The sequence below is a fragment of the Zootoca vivipara genome, chromosome 2, assembly GCF_965207765.1.
Source record: "Zootoca vivipara chromosome 2, rZooViv2.hap1.1, whole genome shotgun sequence".
Lineage (NCBI taxonomy): Eukaryota > Metazoa > Chordata > Lepidosauria > Squamata > Lacertidae > Zootoca > Zootoca vivipara.
Window position 1 is genome coordinate 10,292,295 of NC_142584.1, and position 23,022 is coordinate 10,315,316.

The following is a 23,022-nucleotide window of genomic DNA, read 5'->3' on the forward strand; positions in this document are numbered from 1 at the left end:
ATGTGGTCTCTGCGGCCGCTCCCAGTCACCAGTCTAGCTGCTGCATTCTGGATTAGTTGTAGTTTCCGGGTCACCTTCAAAGGTAGCCCCACATAGAGCGCATTGCAGTAATCCAAGCGGGAGATAACTAGAGCATGCACCACTCTGGCAAGACAGTCTGCATACCAGATGGAGCTGGTAAAAAGCTGCCCTGGACACAGAATTGACCTGCACCTCCATGGACAGCTGTGAGTCCAAAATGACACCCAGGCTGCGCACCTGGTCCTTCAGGGGCACAGTTACCCCATTCGGGACCAGGAATTCCCTCACACCCGCCCACCTCCTGTCCCCCCAAAACAGTACTTTTGTCCTGTCAGGATTCAACCTCAATCTGTTAGCCACCATCCATCCTCCAACCGCCTCCAGGCACTCACACCGGACCTTCACCACCTTCACTGGTTCTGATTTGAAAGAGAGGTAGAGCTGGGTGACTTGAAGTTGAGCCCAAGTTTGTCAAAAACTAGACTTCCGATATGGGTTGCCATATTTCCAGATTTTCCCTCTGGGGTTCCACCTTTTGGGGTTCTGCCACCCAAAGCAGTTGCCTCAGCCCACCTCATGGGTGGGCTGGCCCTGGTGCCCATAATTCTTTGAGAGAAAGATTGTGCTTCAAATGTGCTTTAAATATATAGCATGTGCTAGTATGTGCACAGCCTCCATTCCTATCTGTATTTTAATGGTCTGAAGTCACATGATGCAGTCTGAAGTCACATGATGCAGTTCTCCTGCTAAGGCTAAGCACCTGTCTTACATACCCTATAAAAACCATCTAGGAACTGTTCATAAGCAGCTCTGAACTCCTCAGAGGAAATGTGGAGAAAAAGTGTAATAAGCCAAGCATGCAGAGTACTGATCAAAGCAAGATTTTAATTTCTCCATCTGGTATCCCCCCCTCAATCAAACGCCAATGCCAACAGTGCTCACAAATAATAAATACTTAATAAACCCGTGTCATCCTTCTGATAGTCCAGGCAAATTTAGAGGTAGATATTTTGTAATAGCTTTATTAACTTCTATAAGCTTATGAAAATGCAGAGCTCCACACACACCCAGCCCTTCTCGGTGGACAACCTGTGTTTTTCTGCTCTAAGATTGCAGGGATAAGGCCCAAATTTTGTTCTGCGCATAGGAAGGCTCCCATCAGCATCAGCCAGCATGGCCAATGACCAGGGCTGAGGGGAGTTATAGTCCATATTGGCTACCCTTACTCTAGAGCATTGGTCAACTGGTGGGTCGACACCCATTATTGTGGCATGTGGACTGATCTAAGATGAGTTGCAAGAGCAGCAGTGCCAACATAGAAATAGATGGCAAAAAAAGCCATAAGCAATAGACCCCCCAAGTGCATGTTTGGCTTAAAGCTGGGTTCCAGGTTTGGAAAATATTGAAGATGATTGCTCTGAAAAGCAGCATGGATTGTGTGCCCTGTTCAAAATACAGTGGTACCTCGCTAGATGAATGCCCTGCTAGACGAATTTTTTGCTAGACGAATGGGTTTTGTGAAAAATTCATCTAGCGAATCGCGGTTTCCCATAGGGATGCAGTGAAATTCAATTAATGCATTCCTATGGGCAAATAAATAAATGCATTCCTATGGGATTCGCAAGACGAATTTTTCGCTAAACGAACTGACTCACAGAACGAATTAAATTCGTCTTGCGAGGCACCACTGTATACATATCCCTTTTCCTTCCCAGCAGACGCTGAAGAACATCTTGCTTCTTTCCCTTCTTCCGAATCCAATCCTTACTTTAAGCTAATGAAATGGCCATTGCTCCCCAGTGCAGGAATGGCCTCTGAGAGCATGTTTGTAATTTGATCGTTGTTATGCTGTTGGAGACTGTTAACCATTTATGGCTGAAACAAAGAATTCCATAAACGTGGACTTCAACACAATCTTATCCTACTCCTCTGCAAGTTTGTTGGCTGCTTGATAGCAAAGGAGGACAGATGTCCTCTCCGCCATGGGGTGCATACTGTGAGGAAGATCCTGGCAGAGCAAGACCTTTGCATGAAACTCACTTCCACTCATACATGCCATGCTAAGGATTGCAGCCTGAATGATATTCCATATTAAGGCAAATTAAGCCACAGCTCACTTGCAAAACTATCTTTTCAAAATCTTTGCCGCTACACACTCCTCATTCCTAAGGCAATGACTGCTCCTTGTTCTGCCAGCGCTATTTATAGCACAATTACCATCACTGTTGTATTTTGCAACCAGTCTGTGAATGTTTCTCTTCCTCTCTGTTTAATGAGGAAGTTGTTTTATACTCGGCAAATTGGGAGAAATTCTTGCCTTGGTATGAGCAAACAGTTTTGAGATCAAGCAGCTGACACTTCCTTGTGAAAGGAACCACATGCAAAGGACTTTGCCGTTTATCTATTGCAGGCATGCCCAACAGGTAGATCGTGATCTACCGGTAGAGCACTGGATGTCTGTGGTAGATCACTGGTAGATCACTGGCTCCCCCCAAAGAAGCTCAACATTTTTGCCCTGTACCCTCAAAAAACGGGGCTTTCCTCCTCCATAAAAATAGTTCAACTACTTTGATCTGAACCCCTAAAAACCAGCCCTTCCTCTTCCCTAAAAAAGCTCAACAACTTTGACCTGAACCCCCAAAAAGGGGGTAGATCACTGCCAGTTTTTAACTCTGTGAGTAGATCTGTCTCTTGGGAGTTGCCCACCCCTGATCTATTGAATACCCTCCTGCTTAGAGGTGAATCTTGGTGTTTCACAAATGTGGGGACATATGTAAAAAAGGTAACAGAGGGGGGGCATACTGGTGGGTCAGAGTGGTCTTGGGGATGGGTCTATCTGAGTTACCTTCAGTAAGCCAATATTGTAACAAGGAAAGTCCCCCCCAAAGTGTTTTGCTTCTGAGTCAATCCCATGAAGTGACTTATGGACCCTGTTCTAAAACTCCACCAATTGGTCCCTTAAGTGAAACTGGCCTCAGTGAAAATGCATACAATAAGGCTAACAGGGTCAACACCTGTGTCATTCAGTTGATGTAGACACAGGAGCCAACTCCCAGGGGACCAAGGTCCCTTCGGGGGGGGGCAATAAAATATTTGGTGTGCATTGCCATTCAAATGGTGTGCATGCGCCACAATTATGTGGGGTGAGTCTTACATGCCCCCTGCTAGAATATCTTATGCAAGTTGGCCCCCCTGGCTGGAGAAGTTCCTATGAAGAGGTATCCTAAGCGCTCCATGGTGTGCTGCTAGAATATTTATCAATAAATATGCTACTAAACATTAATGGGAAAAGGTTAATGAAGCCCAAGCCTCCAATTGCCTCCAAGGACGAGTATTCTACCCTCCATTTAGAGTCCTGCAAGCAACAGAAATTTGGTAAGAAGCATCATCAAACTGCATAGACTATTAGATATGAAACTAAACTGTACAGAAGACACAAGACGACAAGGGCCATCTAGGTATCTAAATCAGAGCTGGTAATGAAGAATCCAGTCCCTTAAAAGATCTTTCTGTGTGCTGGTGCAACCCTATGCCTATCTACTCAGAAGTAAGTCCCATATAACTGACCTGGAAGTACCGTAAGTCCCATCAAACTCAGATGGTACCCACTTATTCTGATTAGGTAGGGTTGCGCTGCTAGGTAACAGGAATGTGGAGGGCGATGACCTGAGAGGAGAATGTGATTTTTTTAAAAAAAGATGGAAGTGTGCGATTGTGTATGCCCAGAATTTCTGTGCCCGAAAATGCCTTGTTAATGCATTTCCTGGGTTTCTTGTGTAACTGTATGTTGGCACAACTCTCTGCAAAAGAACCCTTCCATTCATCTGAACATCAGAGTATATAAATTATTTTGGATTTTCACCAGTAAAAAATAGACTGATTACGCACACATCCCTACTGAATTTCACCTGACAGCCCAATGTGCTGTTTTTCATACTTGTGACACAGGGGAACACGGATGTCCTTCCCTATCCTGTCTGCGAAGATCCCTTATGTCCCTTGAAAGGGGACTTGGGGACTTATACAAGAATGCCAAGAGGCTCAACGAATGCCTCTTTCTTTTCTTTCCCAGTCAAAGAGGTGGAGTGATGGTGTCCTCGTTGCTCCTGCTAGGGGAGGATGCTGGAGAGGCAAGATCTGATTTGTCGGAAGAGGAAGAGCCCCGCCCACCATGGCCAGCAGCAGCTCCCCACAGTTGGCCTTCTCTCTCTCTTTTCTTCTGCTTCATCCTGCGGTTCTGGAACCAGATTTTCACTTGGGATTCATTGAGAAATAAGGCCGAGGCAATTTCCACCCGGCGGGCTCGGCTCAGGTATTTGTTGAAGTGGAATTCCTTCTCCAGCTCTGTCAGCTGCTTGGTGGTGAAGCTGGTTCTGGGAGATGAGTGGGGAGTTGTCCTGTCTGCTGTCGTATCATGTAACTTCACTAAGGATGAAAAGAAGGGAGCATCACTCAGAGTACTGTTTGTGAGTGGTATTCAACTAAGTTTTACTCAGAGTAGACCACTTAGTTTCAAATCAAATCACCGACCAGCACAAAAATTATTGCATTACATCATCAAAATTAATTTTTTTAAAAAATAAACTAAAATAATTTATCTAAAAAGGGATCAGCCATCATTTGATCTTTCAATAGTTTGTAATCGTATGATCATTTTGTTTATTATTGCTGCTATTATTTGACCAGTCCATTTTCTACTCCAAAAACCCCCCACTATGGCTTGATTCTGCCCCCCCCTTTATTTAGAATATTTCTAAACCACTTTATGAAAAAGCTCTCCATGTGGCATACAAATAAAACTGGAAAGAAAACACAGCTAAAACCCACAGTCGAATGAAAGACAAATATACATAAAGCCAGCATCATTAAAAACATAAACACACAAGAGTGCATAGAACCATCATAATTAAGAATGGATAAGATCAAGAGAACTTTAAAAAAACCAGATAAAGATAACTTAATTATATATCTAAATTAAATGGCATTAAAAAAATTTAAGAGCCAGTTTGACCAGATACTAATCAGTCTGGATGTATGATAAGATCCGGTTTTTAAATGGCTTTTGCCCTGAACACCTGAAGAATCTGCAGTGCAGAAAGCTTGCAACATTTTCAATGACTGTTGGGGCAACTTGCTATGTGGGCAGGCCTGGACTGGCTGTGCCTTGAGGTCATAACTGGAGGTGTTCAAAGGAGTAGCAGGGTGGGGTGGCGGAAGCAATACTCTCTCGCCCAAGTTCCTGGTGCATCTCCAAAGCTAATCAGGAAAACCCATTATGCAAACTGTGCTCAGCCATTTTTCCTCCAAGACAGGCTATGTGGTTTGGTTCATACCTACCCTCCTCTCCTGAAAGGCAATCCATAGCACAGGCTTCCACAGCCATTGCCGGTGCCCGCTCATTCAGGACTGTGCCTTTCCCCCTGGCCTGAAACCTTGGTTGGAGTCCGTTCTACACATGCCCATCGCTTCATGCATCTAGCAACAATTTCCAGGAGCGAATGAGCCACTGTAGATCAAGCAGCACAGATTGAAACTTCCCATCACTGCAAACACCACACATTTCAGGGAAATGACTAGAATCTGTTCAGAAAATTAGAAATCAAGTGTTGTCTAGGCTTCTTGTATACGCAAGTCTTCAGAGAAGGTTAGAAATCTGGGATAAGAAGGGACGCTGGCTTGGATATTCAAGTCCCATTCCCCATCCCCGACAATTCTGATATTGCTCTCTCCTCTTCCTGTGTCCCATTCTACACACAACCACAGCAGCTGATCACGGTTCACTGAGGCATTTGCCAACATGTATTGGTGGCATATTTACATATATATTACTGGTACTTTGCATATTTCAAGATGCCCTTATGACACTTTAGAAAAATGTAGTGTGAAGTTTTCTACTGGGGTGAGGAAGTTATGGTCCTCTGGGGGTTGCTAGACTCCAACTCCCATCATCCCTGGCCATCATAGGAGCCAACTCCTAGGGGCCGTGGAGGCTCCGGCCCCCACAATGAAATATTGGAGGGAGGGAGGCTCCCTCAAAGTTGATGGACATTCCCATTCAAATGGGTGTGTGTGCACTGTGTCATGTGATCGATTATGTGGGGCAGGGCTTACCTGGGCCCCCCACAATATTTTATTCAAGTTGGCACACCTGCTAGCCATCAGCCACGCTGGTGGGAGCAGATGGGAGCTGGAGACCAAGAGCATATGAAGGACCAAAGCTTCCCCATTCATCCTTCTTTCACCATCAAGTCACTCTCATTCTTCCTGTTGACACTGTCTCAGTCCCCCCCCCCCCCTGTGCTTCATACTTCCTGGAGAGTCTCAAAGAATTAAATGCTGTGGTGAGAGAGAGGGAGTTAGCGCAAAGCATACCCAGCGTTGACTGGTCCCTGTTGGGACTGGTGGGATGGAAGGTGGGGAGCCCAACAATAGTGGAACCAGAGCCAATGGCAGGTAGCCAATGACAACTCGATTAATTCTAGAGTTGTCCTCCCTGCTGAATTCTGCAAGGCCAGGAGGAGGGAGGTGTGGGATGCAAAGGGTTAAGTGCAGTCAAGTCACAACAATCCCTAGATAGTCCACTTGGAGGACTGAGGAGGAGGATATGACTAAGCGTAGTTTCCTCTTCCTTCACATGCAAATGAGTTGAGGAAGTGGCAGATAAATCCTGAAGGAAACAGCCATTTTCTCTCTCTTGGACCAGACCTCTTGGACTACACACATCTTAGTGAGTCTCTCCCTCAAGGCCTCCAGCCTAGAGAGAGAGATGAGATGGAGTCTCACTTCTTATAAGTGAACTTCACAATGTATATATTACCTTTTAACTAAGCAAGTCTACCTCTTGAGTGTGCTGTACCTCGAGATGCTTGTAAGTAAACATCTTTTATACTTTTAAGAGCATTGTGTTGTGTCTTTCCTTTTAAGAGGGAAAAAGGGGAAATACCAGGAAAATACACTTTATTTTAGTGGCTTAAATCAAGCCTGCGCAAACGTTCTTCTGCTGTGTATTTTGAAAAAGGGGAATGTTTTACTCTGCTAAAGTTTTGTGCTTGCTAGCGCAAGCGGGGATAGGATATATTAAACAATATCTCCTCATCCACATTCCTGAACATTCCCACAAAGGGTTATTGCGGCCCAGAGTTGCGTATTTTGTGTATTTTTGAAGGATTGATTTGGATTGTGATTTTGAACTCTGTAGGATTTTTCCAGTTAGGATTTCCTGGTTGAGCACATGGTCTCTTTGTTCTGCAGTGTGCTTGGGGGATTAACTACCCCTCCCCTCCCTCAGAGTTTACAGCACTGAGAAAGCTCAGAGGTAGTGAAGATATTTTTGAGATTTTGAATTTGATTTTTGAAAGATTTTTGAATTTTGGAAATTTTTGAAGTTTTAAGATGGCAAGCTCCAGTTTTGATAGTGAGGCAAGACCAAGTTTTATGCTGCTGGATGACAATAATTTTGTGCAGTGGAAGCAGCGCGTTTTAGTTTATCTTGCTGCTAGGCGTGTTCTGCAGGCCATTAAGGAAGAAAAGCCTACAGGAACCGATGCAGAAGCTTTAGCTAAGATAGAAGCTTGGAGTATTAAAAATGATGAAGCCAAGCACATAATTTTGAGCAGTTTGAGGAATGAGCATCTATCAATGATAAATTTTGAAGATGATGCATCTAAGATCCTAGAGGACATTGAACGCATTTATGCACAATCTACAGAGAGTTCCTATAGATACTTGTTGGATAAGTTACTCAAGTTGAAGATGAATTCTAGAGAAGAGTTTACAGAGCATTTTAAGAATTTTTCTGAGATTGTTCAAAGAATTGCCCTTACTCCCAGAGCCTTTGATGATGTGACTAAAGTAACGTTTATGCTTGCATCATTGGGACCTACGTTTACTCCATTTAAAAGTATAATGGATCACACAAAGGATTTAACTTTTAATGAGCTTATCAACCATTTAAGAGAGGAATGCAGAGATAGCCTTGATTCTCAAGAAAGGAATCCAAGGAGGAAGGATAGCAGCTATGCATCCAAGCATTTTGGAAAGTCCAGACAGACATCTAGAGAAATAATTTGTTTTAAATGCAATGGGAAAAACCACATAGCAAGGAACTGCAAGAGTCAAAATGGGGATAAAGTTGAATCCCACCCCTCAAAACCACAAGGTGTTAAGAAGGGGAGTCATGAGCAAACCATGTTGATGCAGGAGAGGAGTTTAGCTGTCCAGGATTGTGAAAATAAGCGCAATAAGTGGATTCTTGACAGTGGAGCGAGTTCTCATTTCTGTTATGAAAAGGAGTATTTTAATGAGATTAATGGGGATGAAACCTCTGAAATTGAGATTGCTGATGGCAACATTGTAAAGGCAATTGGTTCAGGAACTGTGAATTTGAAATTCAACGTAGATCATGAAACAATTAATACTAAGATAACTGAAGTTAAGTTTGCACCAAAGCTTAATTGCAACTTACTCAGCGTGTCCAGTTTGGACAGGAAAGGTTTTAAAATTACATTTGAAAAAGGACAATGTATTGTGACTAAGCATGATGAAGTTTATGTTCAAGGCACACTAAAGGATGGTGTATATGAGCTTAATGTTTCAGAGAACCAGCAGAACCAGTCTGCAAAGGTGGCGCAACCAAGTCAAAAGGACGAAGGAAGTCTGGAACTCTGGCACAAGAGACTTGGACACAGAGACACCAACGTTATTCTGGAACTACAGAAAGGTGATCTTGTGAGAGGTCTGCAGGTAAAGCAAAGCAACACAAATACACCAACATCAAAATGTATAACTTGTGTTAGTGAGAAAGCAACTAAACCTTCTTTCCCACGTTGTGCAGAGAAGAGAAGCACTAAAGTATTGGACATTGTCCATACAGATCTATGTGGACCAATGAATGTGTCTTCTCTAGGAGGTAATAAATATATTTTGATATTTTTGGACGATTTCTCGAGATTCTGCGTAGCCTACTTTATCAAGGAGAAGAGTGAGACAGTGGAATTGTTCAGGGACTATCTTAACATGGTCAAGAACAAGTTCCAGCGAGCCCCTTCCATTTTAATGTCCGATAATGGTGGGGAATTTTGTTCACATGAGATGCAGGCCGTCATGGCTAGAGAAGGCATATCACACGTGACCACAGTTGCCTACACACCCCAACAAAACTCAATTGCAGAGAGGAAATTTAGATCCATTTTGGAAATGACAAGGTGCATGCTAAAGGAAGCTAACTTGTCACACAGGCTGTGGGGTGAAGCGGCTCGTTGCTCAGTCTATCTTCAGAACAGACTGCCCACAAAAGGCGCAGAGCGCACACCATTTGAACTTTGGCATGGAAAAGCCCCAAATTTGTCACATATACGTGTATTTGGAAGTTTGTGCTACTATCATGTGCCCAAGGAGCACAGACACAAACTTGATTCCAGAGCGAAGGCAGGGATCCTAGTTGGGTACGCTTCTGGAGGAAAAGGATATAGAGTCTTGGATCCGCAAACTGGCAAGACAAGTTCGCAGCATGTAATTTACTTCGATGAGCAAGGCAAAGTTGATACAAAGGACACTGCCATTGATTGTTCCAAGGAGCCACAGGATGAGGAATTTGTGATTTTTCCTTTTGAACCAATACAAAGTACTAATCCAACTTCTAGTGTCGTAGCACCCCCTATAGGTGACACCCGAGAAGACGTGGAGGTCCAGGCCCCTGGCAGCACCAGAGACGAAGATGATGACGAGCAGCTGTATGGGGATATGCCACTGCTGGAGGAGGATGAGGAAGCTGATGCGGTCGAAAGACCAGAGGTCAGACGCTCATCCAGAACCAACAGAGGTGTTCCACCATTACGGCTGTCCTACCTTACAAGGTCGGCGTCTCCACAGGAACCTTCCAAATGGGAAGAGATAGAGAGGATGCCACCAGATGAAGCCAGTCTCTGGAGGAAAGCTGCTCAGGAGGAGATAGATGCACTTCATCGGAACAGGACCTGGACACTCACAGAACTACCTCCTGGTAAGGAAGCAATTGGAAGTAAATGGGTGTTCAAGGTTAAAAAGGGTTCAGAAGGGGAGGTGCAACGCTACAAAGCTAGGCTTGTGGCACAAGGTTTTTCCCAGAAGTATGGAGAGGATTACGATCAAGTGTTTGCACCGACAGTTCGATACAGCAGTGTCAGACTACTTTTAAGTATTGCAGCATCTAAGCAAATGTCAGTTTACCATATTGACATTGCGACAGCCTTTCTTCACGGCGAAATTTCTGAGCAGATTTATATGAAGCAGCCCAAAGGTTTCATTAAACCAAATGAGGCACATCTAGTGTGCAAGCTGCAGAAAGGACTTTATGGTTTGAAGCAAGCAGCGAGGGCTTGGAACCAGAAACTCCATGAGATGCTGGTGCAGCTTGGGTACAAGCAAGGGACTGCTGATAAGTGCTTGTACACCAAACAAAGGAATGGACAGTTTTCGTACATTTTAGCCTTTGTTGACGACCTTTTAATTTCTACGTCAAATGAGAAAGACTATAAAGACATAGTCAAACACCTCAACAGGGAAGTAGAGGTCAAGGAACTTGGAAAAGTGAAATACTACTTGGGAATTCAAGTTGAGAGAGAAGAGGATGGATCGTTCTTACTCAGCCAAAGGCAAAAGATAACTGAACTGATTGAAAGCATGCAGATGCAGGACGCACACCCAGTTGCGACACCGATGGCCACAGACTTCTTGAAGAATCAACAAGGTTCGAAGTTGCTGCCAAACAACACGCAATACAGGTCAGCGGTCGGCAAACTTTTGTATTTGGTTACCACATGCAGACCTGACCTGGCAAGTGCAGTGGGGATCCTAAGTAGGAAAGTAAGTTGTCCCACTGAGCATGATTGGGCTGGAGTTAAGAGGGTTGTTCGTTATCTAAAGGGAACCATGGACTGTAAATTAAAACTGCCAGCTGTCAGAGACCCTAAACTGCTTGGGTACACTGATGCGGATTGGGCTGGGGACAATAAGGATTATAAATCCACAAGTGGCTATGTTTTTATGTATGGGGACGGAGCTATTGCATGGGGCAGCTATAAACAGAAATGTGTAGCTTTATCGTCCACAGAATCTGAGTACATTGCGGCTTCGGAAGCTTGCAGAGAGATCCCCTGGCTGGATCAGCTCCTGAAGGACTTTGGCGTGCCAAGAACGGGACCTGTCAGCTTGATGGAGGACAATCAGAGCAGTATGAAGCTGACACAAAGTGAAAAGTTCCTTGCACGCACCAAACACATTGGGGTCAGGTACCACTACATACGCCAGGTGATCGAGGATGGACTTGTTGAAATGTGTTACTGCAACACTGACCAGATGACTGCAGATGTCCTAACAAAGCCCCTGCCAAGAGAGAAGTTCCAGGATCTTCGTGGCAAGCTGGGACTCTTGGGTGGTTGATTAAAGTTATTTATGTATGTTTTTGTGTATGTTGTGAATTGCCTGAGAAGGGGTTTGTGGGATGCAAAGGGTTAAGTGCAGTCAAGTCACAACAATCCCTAGATAGTCCACTTGGAGGACTGAGGAGGAGGATATGACTAAGCGTAGTTTCCTCTTCCTTCACATGCAAATGAGTTGAGGAAGTGGCAGATAAATCCTGAAGGAAACAGCCATTTTCTCTCTCTTGGACCAGACCTCTTGGACTACACACATCTTAGTGAGTCTCTCCCTCAAGGCCTCCAGCCTAGAGAGAGAGATGAGATGGAGTCTCACTTCTTATAAGTGAACTTCACAATGTATATATTACCTTTTAACTAAGCAAGTCTACCTCTTGAGTGTGCTGTACCTCGAGATGCTTGTAAGTAAACATCTTTTATACTTTTAAGAGCATTGTGTTGTGTCTTTCCTTTTAAGAGGGAAAAAGGGGAAATACCAGGAAAATACACTTTATTTTAGTGGCTTAAATCAAGCCTGCGCAAACGTTCTTCTGCTGTGTATTTTGAAAAAGGGGAATGTTTTACTCTGCTAAAGTTTTGTGCTTGCTAGCGCAAGCGGGGATAGGATATATTAAACAATATCTCCTCATCCACATTCCTGAACATTCCCACAGGAGGTAAGTAAGAAGGCAAGCAGGCAGGCAGGCAGGTGGGGACTGGATGAGAGTAGGCTGAGCTCTAATGGGCTAGCTTCCACTGAAGATGCCAAAGTCATGCACTCTAAAGAGAAGCAACCAATGCACGGTGGCGAGAAAAGCACATCTTCAGAGGAACACAACAGGATCTTTCCAGATGGAAGGCAGGTATATAACTTTAATAAACAAATAAATAATCTCAATATCATAACACTTCAGTACCTCCAGGGTTGGCTCTCCCCATCTTAATTGACCTGGACCCTGCGATCATCATCTGAGCCCTTCTTCATGTGCCTCTTCAAAAGCTCCTGAGGGTGGCATCACAAAAATGGCCTTATCTGGGGAATGCTCTCCCCAGGGTGGCCTCACCTGGCACCTTCATTACGTACATACATTTTTAGGCACCAGGCAAAAATATTTCTTTTCTCCCAGGCCTTTGGCTAATTAATCAACCTATGGCCTTCTAAACTGTGTGTTGGGGGGAATTGTTTTATTTGTTATTATGTTGTGCATTTTTTTGCTTTTATACTGTAAACCACCCTGTGATCCTCAAATGAAGGGTGCTATAGAAATGTAATGAAGGAAGAGGAGGAGGACTGTTCCAGGGCTGCCTTCCCCAACTTGGTGCCCCCAAGATGTTGCCAAACTACACTTCCCATAACCTCTGACCACTGGCGGTGGTGGCTGAGTTTAATGGGATTTTTAGTCCATACTATCTGGAAGGTTTGGAAGGGTGTTCTTGAGTGAAAGAATTGGGCAGGATGGTGTGTGGGCATACTCCCCCCCCCCCAAGAGTTGAACGGTGTTTGCTACCTACCGTGTTTCTCATATTATAAGACATGTCTTATATTTATTTTTTCCTCAAAAAAACACACTATGGCTTATTTTCAAGGGATGTCTTATTTTTTTCCTCCTCCTCCTGCCGCGGCCGGCATTGCTGCTGCGCCTATCATTATGTCTTATTTTCGGGGTATGGCTTATATTCCTTGAATGCTTAAAAATCCTGCTATGTCTTATTTTATGGGTATGTCTTAAAATATGAGAAACAGGGTATCTTGCTTCCTACACACCAGGATCGCTGCCCTAACAGGAGCAATTAACTCTCTCAGTGCCATAACCATAACTCATCCCGGTTCTAAAGCCAAGGAAGCGTCTCTTCAGCTTGGTGGGCTGTTTTGTTTTGTTTTTAACAAAACAAAAGCGTACTTGCCTTTTCCTCTTGTGGGCGGAGGTGTGGAATGGATGTGAGCTAAACTTCAGCTGCCTTGGGCAGAAGGAGCCAACAGAACTGTTAACCAAGGTTTGAAAGGACGAACTCACTTGAAAGGGGACAGAGTTTTGATAGATGTGGCGGGCCAGAGCAGAGGGCAATGTTTAAAGATCTGGATTATTTTTAGAAGAAAATGCCCTTCGCTTTGAAAGGAAACGAAACATATTTTTCCCTGGCCCCGCCCCGCCCCATTCTGTCTTATACAGCTTTGTAAATTGCAGAGACGGAACAGGAATTCGACTTCTTCCAAATAAGTGGGTAGATTCTCGAGCGCCTGTATTTAATTCCCCCCCCCACTTCCATCGCAGACATTCCCAAACCTCTGTGCCAGCCAAAGGCAGGCTTTCCTATCCTTGCAAAACCTAAGCTTAAAAAACAAATAAACCTGCCATTTTTATTATTATTTTTTTCAGAAAAATAACAAGAAGAAAAGAATCTCCTTAGCGCGACTTACTTTCCCAAGCTTGGAAACAAGCGAATGCACCGGGTTGTTTTTTTTAAAAAAAGAATCATATTAAACACAAATAAACACGCTGGCACCATAAAGATGTGCCAGTTTTTTGGATCAGGTCTCAGCCTATATTAAAAATTATACGCCCTCCACACTTTTCAATTGTCTTTGTTTCCCTTCCCCCGTTTCCATGATAAACAACGGGGAAAGTGTTTATATTGTTAAAGGCAACAACAAACAAAAGGTGTGCGTTTGTTGGTATGCATGCATATATGTGTGTTTATGTATATATAATTATATTAAAAGCGTATTATACAGATACGGGGGACCACCAGTTCCTTGAAACTGAAGTCCTCCTCTGCTTTGAAACAGAGACAATATTTCCCCCCGCCGAGATCTCTCTACTATCAGGAATATAGGAAGCTCCGAATAGAGATCGCATCTCGGAGGGTGACAGATCTGGAAAGGCAACGGATCGTGGCGACCTCCCCCGCTTTCCCTAAAACTTGGAGGAACTTCGGACTTCGCAGTGTAAACCAGCTTTAGAAAATTTCGACACAAATTTCTTTCTCTCCTTTTTTTTTTTTTGAGCCTCACCCCCCAAAAGAGCTATAGAAAATGACGTTTTTGTCCCTATGTCCTCGTAATGGTTTTAGAAACAATAAATAAATATTCCTAATTTTGACATTAAAAGCAACACCCTATAAAACAAGCAAGTGAACATGTAAACCCTACAGCCAATCGCGAAGCAACTTGATCTTATTGCCCCACGGGAGGAGAAAAGGGAGAGGAAGAGTCGGATCTTTTGGGATCGAATTATATTCAGGAGCACATGGAATTCTCCGTAATAAATTTCACAAGGTGCAACGAAAGAAAGTATAGTAGTTCGGGAAAGAAAATGGTTCCATTCTCTCTCTCTCTCTCTCTCTCTCTCTCTCTCTCTCTCTCTCTCTCTCTCTGTGTGTGTGTGTGTGTGTGTGTGTGTGCATTATATGCATCATTAAGAAGTTCGCACACCAAAATCTTTCTGGGTGCAGGGGCACTGAAATCTGTAGCCCGTTTCTCTCCGATTTCTGGCTTCCGGGGCTCCCTTTACGCGCGCCGTTTACGGCGAAAGGGAGATGACCAAGACGCGCGCCTATCAAAGTATCCAATTGCTCTCCGCTTTGGAGTTGGAGGAAGTTTGGTCTCCCAGGTCGGAATGCGGGCGGGCGTCCTCTTTGATGGGTGGGAGATGTCGTACATTGTCCAGTTTGGTTAATGATTCCTTAATCTTTTCCTTAAGCCTTTTCCCGTTCAAGGGCTTAACAACTGATCCCGGTTTGGGGCTGGGAGAGTCCTACTGCCGAGCCTACCGCCTCCGAAGGGACGAGACTGTCTACCGTGGTTCTGTTTCATTTTGGGGACATACTTCTTCTCTTGTCTTCTCCCTCCCAGAGGGAATGTCTGAGTGTGTGTATAAATTCTATTACCCACCCACCCCAAAGACAAAATAACCGCAGAAAGGACAAATTAGTCGAAGAACAAACAAACAAGCCCATCACAAAACAGCAACAAGAACGCTCAGCTCTCCAGATTCCCGTTGGCAGCAACAGCTATATTAAATAAAAAAAAATCCATCCAGCACGTTGTAACTCTGGTTGACTTTAGAAACTTTCAGGCCCTGGTGATCCCATAGAAAGAAAGGGGCGTGAGGATCCCACATAGACCGTGAAAGATGTTGCTTCGAATCCCAACCTGTTGTTTGGAAGTTCAGCATACTTTCAGAAATTTCTCCCCACGCCCCCCAAATCCATGAGGACTAGCCTGACATTTGGCAACAAACCAGCACTATACACAAAATTCACACATGCATCAAGAGGTCACGTGCGTGTTAAGATCTGCTGGCAACGGCCGTGTCAAAAGAACCTAGAACTCGCATCTCCTCGTCAAGAGACAATTTCACCTGTTTTTAAATGTATTTGTGTCGGGGAGGATAAAGTTCGCCAGGCGTGGATGGTGTAGCGCTGACAGATTGAACTGAACCAACTTGGCTTAAAGGGGGGGGGTGGCGGCTAGGAGAGATAAATTGATCGTTTCTGGTAATATCTGCATGGTTCCTTCTCCCACGATTTCGTGTGTCGGAAGGAAGGTCAAAATTGTGCTACATTTAACATTCCGATATCTTAAACACATTTATTTGGGACTAACTCCTTTTTGGGGGGGGGAGGGTTGCCAAGAAGTTTAACTTTAGCTGCAGTCGAAACCCGTAAGTATCCATGGAGCGCTGCCGGTACTTCAATCAGTAGGTTTGTTGCTATCGGATTTTAATCCGATATAATGGCAAAAGCACTTTGGAAAGGTCGTTACAAAGTTTCCGCCTCTACTTTGGTAGATGTATATTTTTATTATTTATTTTTTTACATCTATCTATCACATTCAGAACAAAAAACTGGACATTTAAAAAAACCAAAATACAAATATTATTTTGAAACAATAAATTGCCAGCGTTTTCATGATCGCCAGAAGGTCGATTCCTAACCAAATGCTTGCTTGAGAGCACCCATTCTGAACAGTAAAGGGTTAAAAATTCTCTCTGAGAGGGTAACTTGAAGGAAAATTACCCCTCGCGTTATCCTTTCAAAGTGAGACCTAAGACCCCCGTTTAAAGCCAAAACGAACATACAACAAAAAAAATCACAACAAAACGCTGTGTATTTTTGATTTAAGGATCTCTCTCTCTCTCTCTCTCCCTCTTTTTGGCTCTGCCTCAAATTCTTATGCTCCGAGAATGCTAAATCGCCTTCGCATTAGCCGTGAGAATAAGTTATTACAATCGCCAAACGTGAGCTGCTTAGAAATCAGACGCCCAATGGATACAGACATCTCCGCGCGTGATAGATGACTTTCTATTACCAATTTGAGGTACCTGGAGTATCCGGTGATGTTGCGCGCGCGCCAGCTACTCATCCAATTAGATCCAAGCGGGCTCTGCTCGCCAACAACTCACCTGTTCTTCGGGGCGGATTCCTCTGAACTTTCATCCATTCAAAAGTTTCCATCTCTCCGCCAACCTCCCGAGGCGGACCCTCACCTTGGGCTCTCCAATAATCTCCCGAGCTGACGGACTGAGCCAAGAGGAAATCCTCTTGGCTACCTGAGTATTGGAGGTCCATCAGCCGAGCCCCGAAGGGATGTCCTTCTGGGAAACAAGTTGGGTACACCGAGGAAGAGGAGGAAGAAGAAGGGGCGGGGAAGTCTCTGTCCCCATAGCTAGGTGGGTAGGGAGCACCGAGGGAGTTTGGATTGCAGCTGGAAGGGGAAGAAGTCACTCCGGATCTACCTACGGCGGGCGGACTGGGCCCAGCCCAGAGGTAATCATGGGATGGGCGAGGCATGCGAGAGGAGTGATGGGGCTGGCTGGCTGGGGAGTGGGGAGGAGAAGGTCCCCCTGGGAGATCCCGCCCCATCTCCTCGCCTCTGTCCCCAGAGTAGCAGCAGCGCTGCCTCTCCGGCAGTCGCTGCCTTCCAGAGAGTGTCCCCGTGAAGTAGCCACTGCCCCCTGCCCCACACACCAGCTCTAGGAAGGGGCGATCCGTCATCCTGCCTTAATGGGCTTCCCTGCCCCTTTCGCCCAGCTCGGCGTCCCCCCCACACCTTTGGACCTGCTTTCACCATGTCAAATTGGACATTTCCCTACCCTCACCCCCACCCTCACCGCGCACTTCCCAAGGAGGCGGGGGTGGGGTGGGGGCTAGAAGCCCTTTGCGTGGGGGGGGGGCGCAGAGAATGTTGGCTGAGACAAGAAAGCCAGCTGAAATTCGATACATTGGGAGCCACGTGACGGGCGCTTGGCCAATGGCCAAGGTTCACTAAGGGGTGGGGGGGAGGTACTGTTTGATGAGCTAATGGCAGCAATTTGTAACTTTCAGTCTCTCTCTGGGCAAACACACAAGAGGGATGAGAGAGAGAGAGAGAGAGAGAGAGAGAGAGAGAGAGAGAGAGAGAGATGGCGCTTCTGCAACTGATCTCTCTCTGGGCTGCGAGAAATGGACGCAATCATATCTCCTCCCCATCTACATCCTGCTGGAATATCTATCGGGAAGCTAAAGGTGAGTCCATATTTATTCCGTCTGTTGCATCTTCAGAGCGGGTTTGTCTCCTATAGGAGCATCTCCCTCCCTCCTCCTCCCCCTCTAAATCTCCACATTCTCTCTCTCCTTCCGAAAGTGAATCTCGGTGCCATTAAGTACCCAGCCATAATACACCGTTTCATCTTAATTTAGCTGATGAAGTTTGCAATTACTTTTTGCAATGAAAATAGATGCGCAGGGTTGGGTAGCTGTTCCTGCATGTGCGCGCGTGGTGGTGGTGGGGGGGTAGGGTGCGAGGAGGAACTGAAGTAAGCGAGAGGACCCGCAAACTTTGTGACATCTCTCAAAAGTGGGGTGGAGGGGGTGGGGAAGAGGGAGTCGTCGGAGACACTGCGAAACACGGTCACGACTTTTTCTGGAAATAAAGCTTGCATGTGGAGGGCCTAAGAGTAGCTATTTAAAAAGAAAAAAACTCACCCGGATCTATTAGAATTGCAAGCGAAGGTTACAAAAAAGTAAAATAAAACAAAAACCCTCCCCCAGGCACACATTCACAATGCAACCTGTCTCTTGCATAGAGTTTGTGTGTGTGTGTGTTGTTGTTTTGGTTTTACATTGGCAGATTCTGCTGTAAGTTGATTGGGTAGGATATTTCTAATTGAAATTAAAGCGATTGCCTGTATTTTGAGAGGGAATCCATGGAGCGTAGAAAATGCAACAGAAGATAGGGGACGGGAGAAGTATATTTAAAATGCCTACTTCTAATGTACAGTTAAATTCATCTAATGAATGATGGGGCAATAGCAGGTAGGGCCCACCCCCAACACTTTGAATGTAATAATGTGATTGGTTAGATAGGAATCTTTGAGCTGCAGAGCCATATAGAACTGATATAAAACAGTAATAACATCTCACCATCACTTAAAAATAAAAAACTGGCTGTCCAATTGTTCTGTATTCCAGGCACGTTTCCTAGAGCCTACCATTCTTACTTCCAAGAAGTATCCATCTAAATCACTATTAATAAGGGACAGTTACAAGTTAATTGGCATTAAAATAATTCATTTCAATTTGTTAATATTAAATGAACAGATAGCACGCTTGCTTAAAGCCAACTCATGTACAGCTTTTCTTTATTGGCACAATTATGGGAGAAGCGGGGGGAGGAGAATTGCTGGAAGGTCTGGAGAAACTTATGTAATGGTGAGTGCGTGTGGCACCTTTGATCATGTGATGACTGCAATATCAAGTGACACCCTACATACGGTATGTGAAAACTTTAAAAGCTGTCACAGACGGAACAGCACAGAGGTTTTATATCCCCTAAAATACAGTGCTGTTTAAGGGAGGCAGTTCACATATTCAGCTACAAGTACATCTAGTAAGCAATCTAGAGTTTTACATGTGAACCAGACTTCAGTTTTGCCACAGAGAACTTCACAATTCAAAGGAATTCTTGCACACAGAAATACACTTGAGTTTCAGGAATACATAAATGTTTAACTTCCCCATCTCAGAGCCTGCTATAAAGCACCACCATTCATTAAAGAAGCTTCCATCCACTCAAGAAGAAAAATGAATGTTTCACAGTGCATGTACATCACTGTACAGTACATGAACTTCCTCCAGGGAAAAGGGATTTTATTTATTGAAGGTGATGCAGAATCCCTACCATGGCTAGTTGCAGTCATCCAATGATGAGCATGCTTGTGAGGATGAACCCTGACTTTGTAGAGATTTGAGCACCACGTGGAAAGCGCTGGAAATTGCTTCTGTGGGCCAGTTCACTTGAGGATGCTAGTTGCTCCTTAACTGTACCTTAGATTGATGACCTGGGAATGTGCCATCAAAGACAGGACTTACCACTGATTCCATGGAAGTTGATCACACACACAGTTGTGATGAGAAACCATGTGATGTAAACACATGTGCTCTGTGCTTCCACAGTGGCTATTTCACATGGAAAGTCCATTCTCTGAATGAGCTTTCTTTGTGGACCAAACCCCATGGATTGGTCTGCCTCCACACCACTGCAAGCCATCAACACATCTGTTGCATGCTCTTTCCTCCTCCAGAATCCAGTGTGAGCGTCCCAATTGTTATTATACAGCATAGTCTTCCTCTTATTCGTAGAAAATGTTCAGGTATCAACCAGTGGCAGATTTAGCTTACGAAATGTGGGCTCTAATCACTACTCTGCCATTGAGTTGCACCTCAGCCTTCATGCCTCTGCCCGTAAAATTGGAGTCACTGGGAATGAGCAGATTGGTAAACATTTGATATCTTAATCCTTGAAAAGTTTTATCTCTGACTCTACATGGCCCTTTTTGATGTCCTTGAATAAGATTTGAGGAGTTCATACCAAGCTCTTATAGTCTGCTCTCACTTTTAGATGTTTCCTTATACTGTAACTAGGAAGTCTAATCAATTTCTGAAACCCCACATCCTAGCATCGATTTTATTGGAGAGGGGGAATCTTCTGCTGTTGGAATCCATTAGGTTTGAATTCTGCCTCCCCCTCAGCTGGGTTAGTGAGGTATCCTGTTTCCCATCTGTTTATTCCTTGCAGAGCTAAACTGTGTATTATGGGGTGGGGTGGTGAGGAGGGAGGGAGGGGGAGAGCTTGATTAATACTTACAGAATTCTGCCTCTCTAATTCATTCGGCAGCATTTCTTCCTCGTTGCCTGTCAGATGAAACCTGAATGCAGATGGGACCTGGATTGCCTGCCATAGATGCCAGAGAGAGAGACCTGGTGGCAAATATATCAGCAACAAAAAAATAAGTCAACATGTGCTTCGGTCTTTTGCCTTCTGCAAATACAATCAGAGATGATGGGCCTGTCTTTTGCCAACACACCTGTGGTCTCGCACACATGCAGCCACTGGATTATGTGATTGGGTTAAAGCCACAGAAAGCAACTTGTGGCATCATTCTTCTGCCTAAAGACAGGAGGCAATATGATATAGCTCTATTCTTAGACCCAGAGCTTATCAGGCTTCACCATGAATCTACTGATGCAAATGAAGGGTTTGTTTTTGTTAAAAAGTTTTGCTTGTTGCTTCACTGATTTGCTTGCAATGTTTATACTGTTCAGTGTTTTCTGTTTATTTATTCCTGCCACCTGCCTTGTGAGGGTTATACCTTGAAAGGTGATATGCATTGCAGCCTTTACACCTGGCATGGATAGCTCAGTTGGTTAGAGCATGGTGCTCCTAATGCTAAGGTTGCAGGTTCAATCCCCATATGGGGCAGCTGCATATTCCTGCATTGCAAGGGGTTGGACTAGATGATCCTCAGGGCCCCTTCCAACTTTACAGTTCTATGGTTCTTGGACCTCTCCCCAAACTATACCCTCTTCCTCCAGGCTGACATACACTTTTGACATTGCCACACACCCCAAGTGTTTTTGCCTGGCTGGAATATGTCCTTGAATTCTGATTATGTCTCTTGCTTGTCTGGATGGAGGGGTATGTGAGTGTATGTAGAAACTAGTCTACTGTACAAACGTAAAATTTTGCTCCACCCACTTTTGCCCATCACTGTAATATGGCCCCTAGGTATGTGGCCCTCAGCTGAAAAAGGTTCCTTGTCCTTGCTGTAGAAATTAGTGGCCTTTCTCCAGGTAAGTGGGAATAGGGTTGCAGCCTAAATATATATATATATAAATAAAAATATGTCCCTTGCAGACTGGAATGTGACTTATTATTTGCCAGGCATGGAATGGAGGGAGGGGAATGGAACACGATGGGGAACCACATTTTACATATATTCCTAGCAGAATACCAGCTGTTTTTTTAAAAAATATATCCTAAGGACCCTCCCACCCTGTCTGAACCACACACACACATCTCATTCTATTCTACTTCTGTGTGGATTTTCACTATATGTGTCAGGGATGGGTGCCTCAAACAGGTCAGTAATAAATCACATGGCACTAGTGAAGTTAACTTTTTATTCAAAGAAACAAACAGCTCAGAAGGCCAGGCCTAGTGAGCACAGCAACTCTTCCTAGTAGATCTTGCCCCCAATGAGGCAGTTGTGAGGACTGAAGGTCCCCACCTTCCCACAGTTGCCCAAGCTTCCTCCTTTCCCGGGTCCTTCCCAAGCAATCTGAGATTCCATGGACACATCTGTCTCTGCTCTGCCCTTTTCATACCTCTTCTGGTCCTGGGAGATCAGTGGGGAGGGGAGCTGGTTGCAGCAGGAGGGGGAGACCCCCCCTGGCTTCTTCAGCAGCCTGCCTGATGTCTGCCTCTTGGCTCCCCTCCTCTCCAGCCTCCACTTCTGCCTCTGATTCTGGATTGTTCTCTGCCATAGACTCTCCCTGCTCACTAAACCGTGTTGCCTCTTCTGCTTCTGACATGTCCTCCACCCAGTCTGCTCCCTCTTCTCCATCTGACCACTTATCGTCATCCCACCACCAATTCCTTGGCTCTGAGCCTTCTTCCCCTTGGGGGTTCACCAACTGATGCCTCTGCATCCAGCCAGTCCATTGCAATATGCCACTTTGGGTACCAATCTTTGCTATCTAGAATATAGGTAAAGGTAAAGGGACCCCTGTCCATTAGGTCCAGTCGTGACCGACTCTGGGGTTGCATGCTCATCTCGCATTATTGGCTGAGGGAGCCGGCGTATAGCTTCCAGGTCATGTGGCCACCATGACAAAGCCGCTTCTGGCAAACCAGAGCAGCACATGGAAACGCCGTTTACCTTCCCGCTGTAGCGGTTCCTATTTATCTACTTGCATTTTGACGTGCTTTCGAACTGCTAGGTTGGCAGGAGCTGGGACCAAGCAACGGGAGCTCATCCCGTCACAGGGATTCGAACCGCCGACCTTCTGATCAGCAAGCCCTAGGCTCAGTGGTTTAGCCCACAGCGCCACCTGGGTCCCAGAATATATATAAATATCTAGAATATCTAGAATATAAATAAGTACAAAATAATAAATAAATAAATATAAATATAAATAATATAAAGTACAAAAGAGGAGCTGCCTCTGTTAAACTGGGACGGTTGAGACATGCTTGTGTGTACGTTGCACAAGATTTTGCCATGCATTTAAATACTTAGCTCAGTGTTTATTAAAAGGAGGGTGGGAGTAGGTCATGCCAGCTTCA

At 44.8% G+C, this 23,022-nt stretch overlaps 1 protein-coding gene and 1 long non-coding RNA gene across 2 annotated transcripts; one reads left to right on the forward strand and one right to left on the reverse strand.

The window, feature by feature from the left end:
* Positions 1-886: 886 nt before the first annotated feature.
* On the reverse strand, positions 887-17,411 carry LOC118081528 (homeobox protein Hox-B1-like). The gene is made up of 2 exons (XM_035108021.3): positions 16,820-17,411; positions 887-4,446 (listed from the first exon to the last, which is right to left on the reverse strand). The coding sequence occupies exons 1-2, from the start codon at positions 17,409-17,411 to the stop codon at positions 4,094-4,096; spliced, it is 945 nt and encodes a 314-aa protein (XP_034963912.1). The 3' UTR covers positions 887-4,093.
* Positions 17,046-21,590, forward strand: LOC148686722 (uncharacterized). The gene is made up of 3 exons (XR_015947939.1): positions 17,046-17,183; positions 17,742-17,921; positions 20,572-21,590. It is a non-coding gene; the product is annotated as an uncharacterized LOC148686722 (long non-coding RNA).
* The last annotated feature ends 1,432 nt before the right edge of the window (positions 21,591-23,022 follow it).

Excerpts from the sequence above, each read along its gene's own strand:
- LOC118081528 (XM_035108021.3), bottom strand. The coding sequence starts at position 17,411 with ATGACGGATCGCCCCTTCCTAGAGCTGGTGTGTGGGGCAGGGGGCAGT. Across the intron at positions 4,447-16,819 it reads GAATCCGCCCCGAAGAACAG|TGAAGTTACATGATACGACA; the intron begins GTGAGTTGTTGG and ends TTTCATCCTTAG.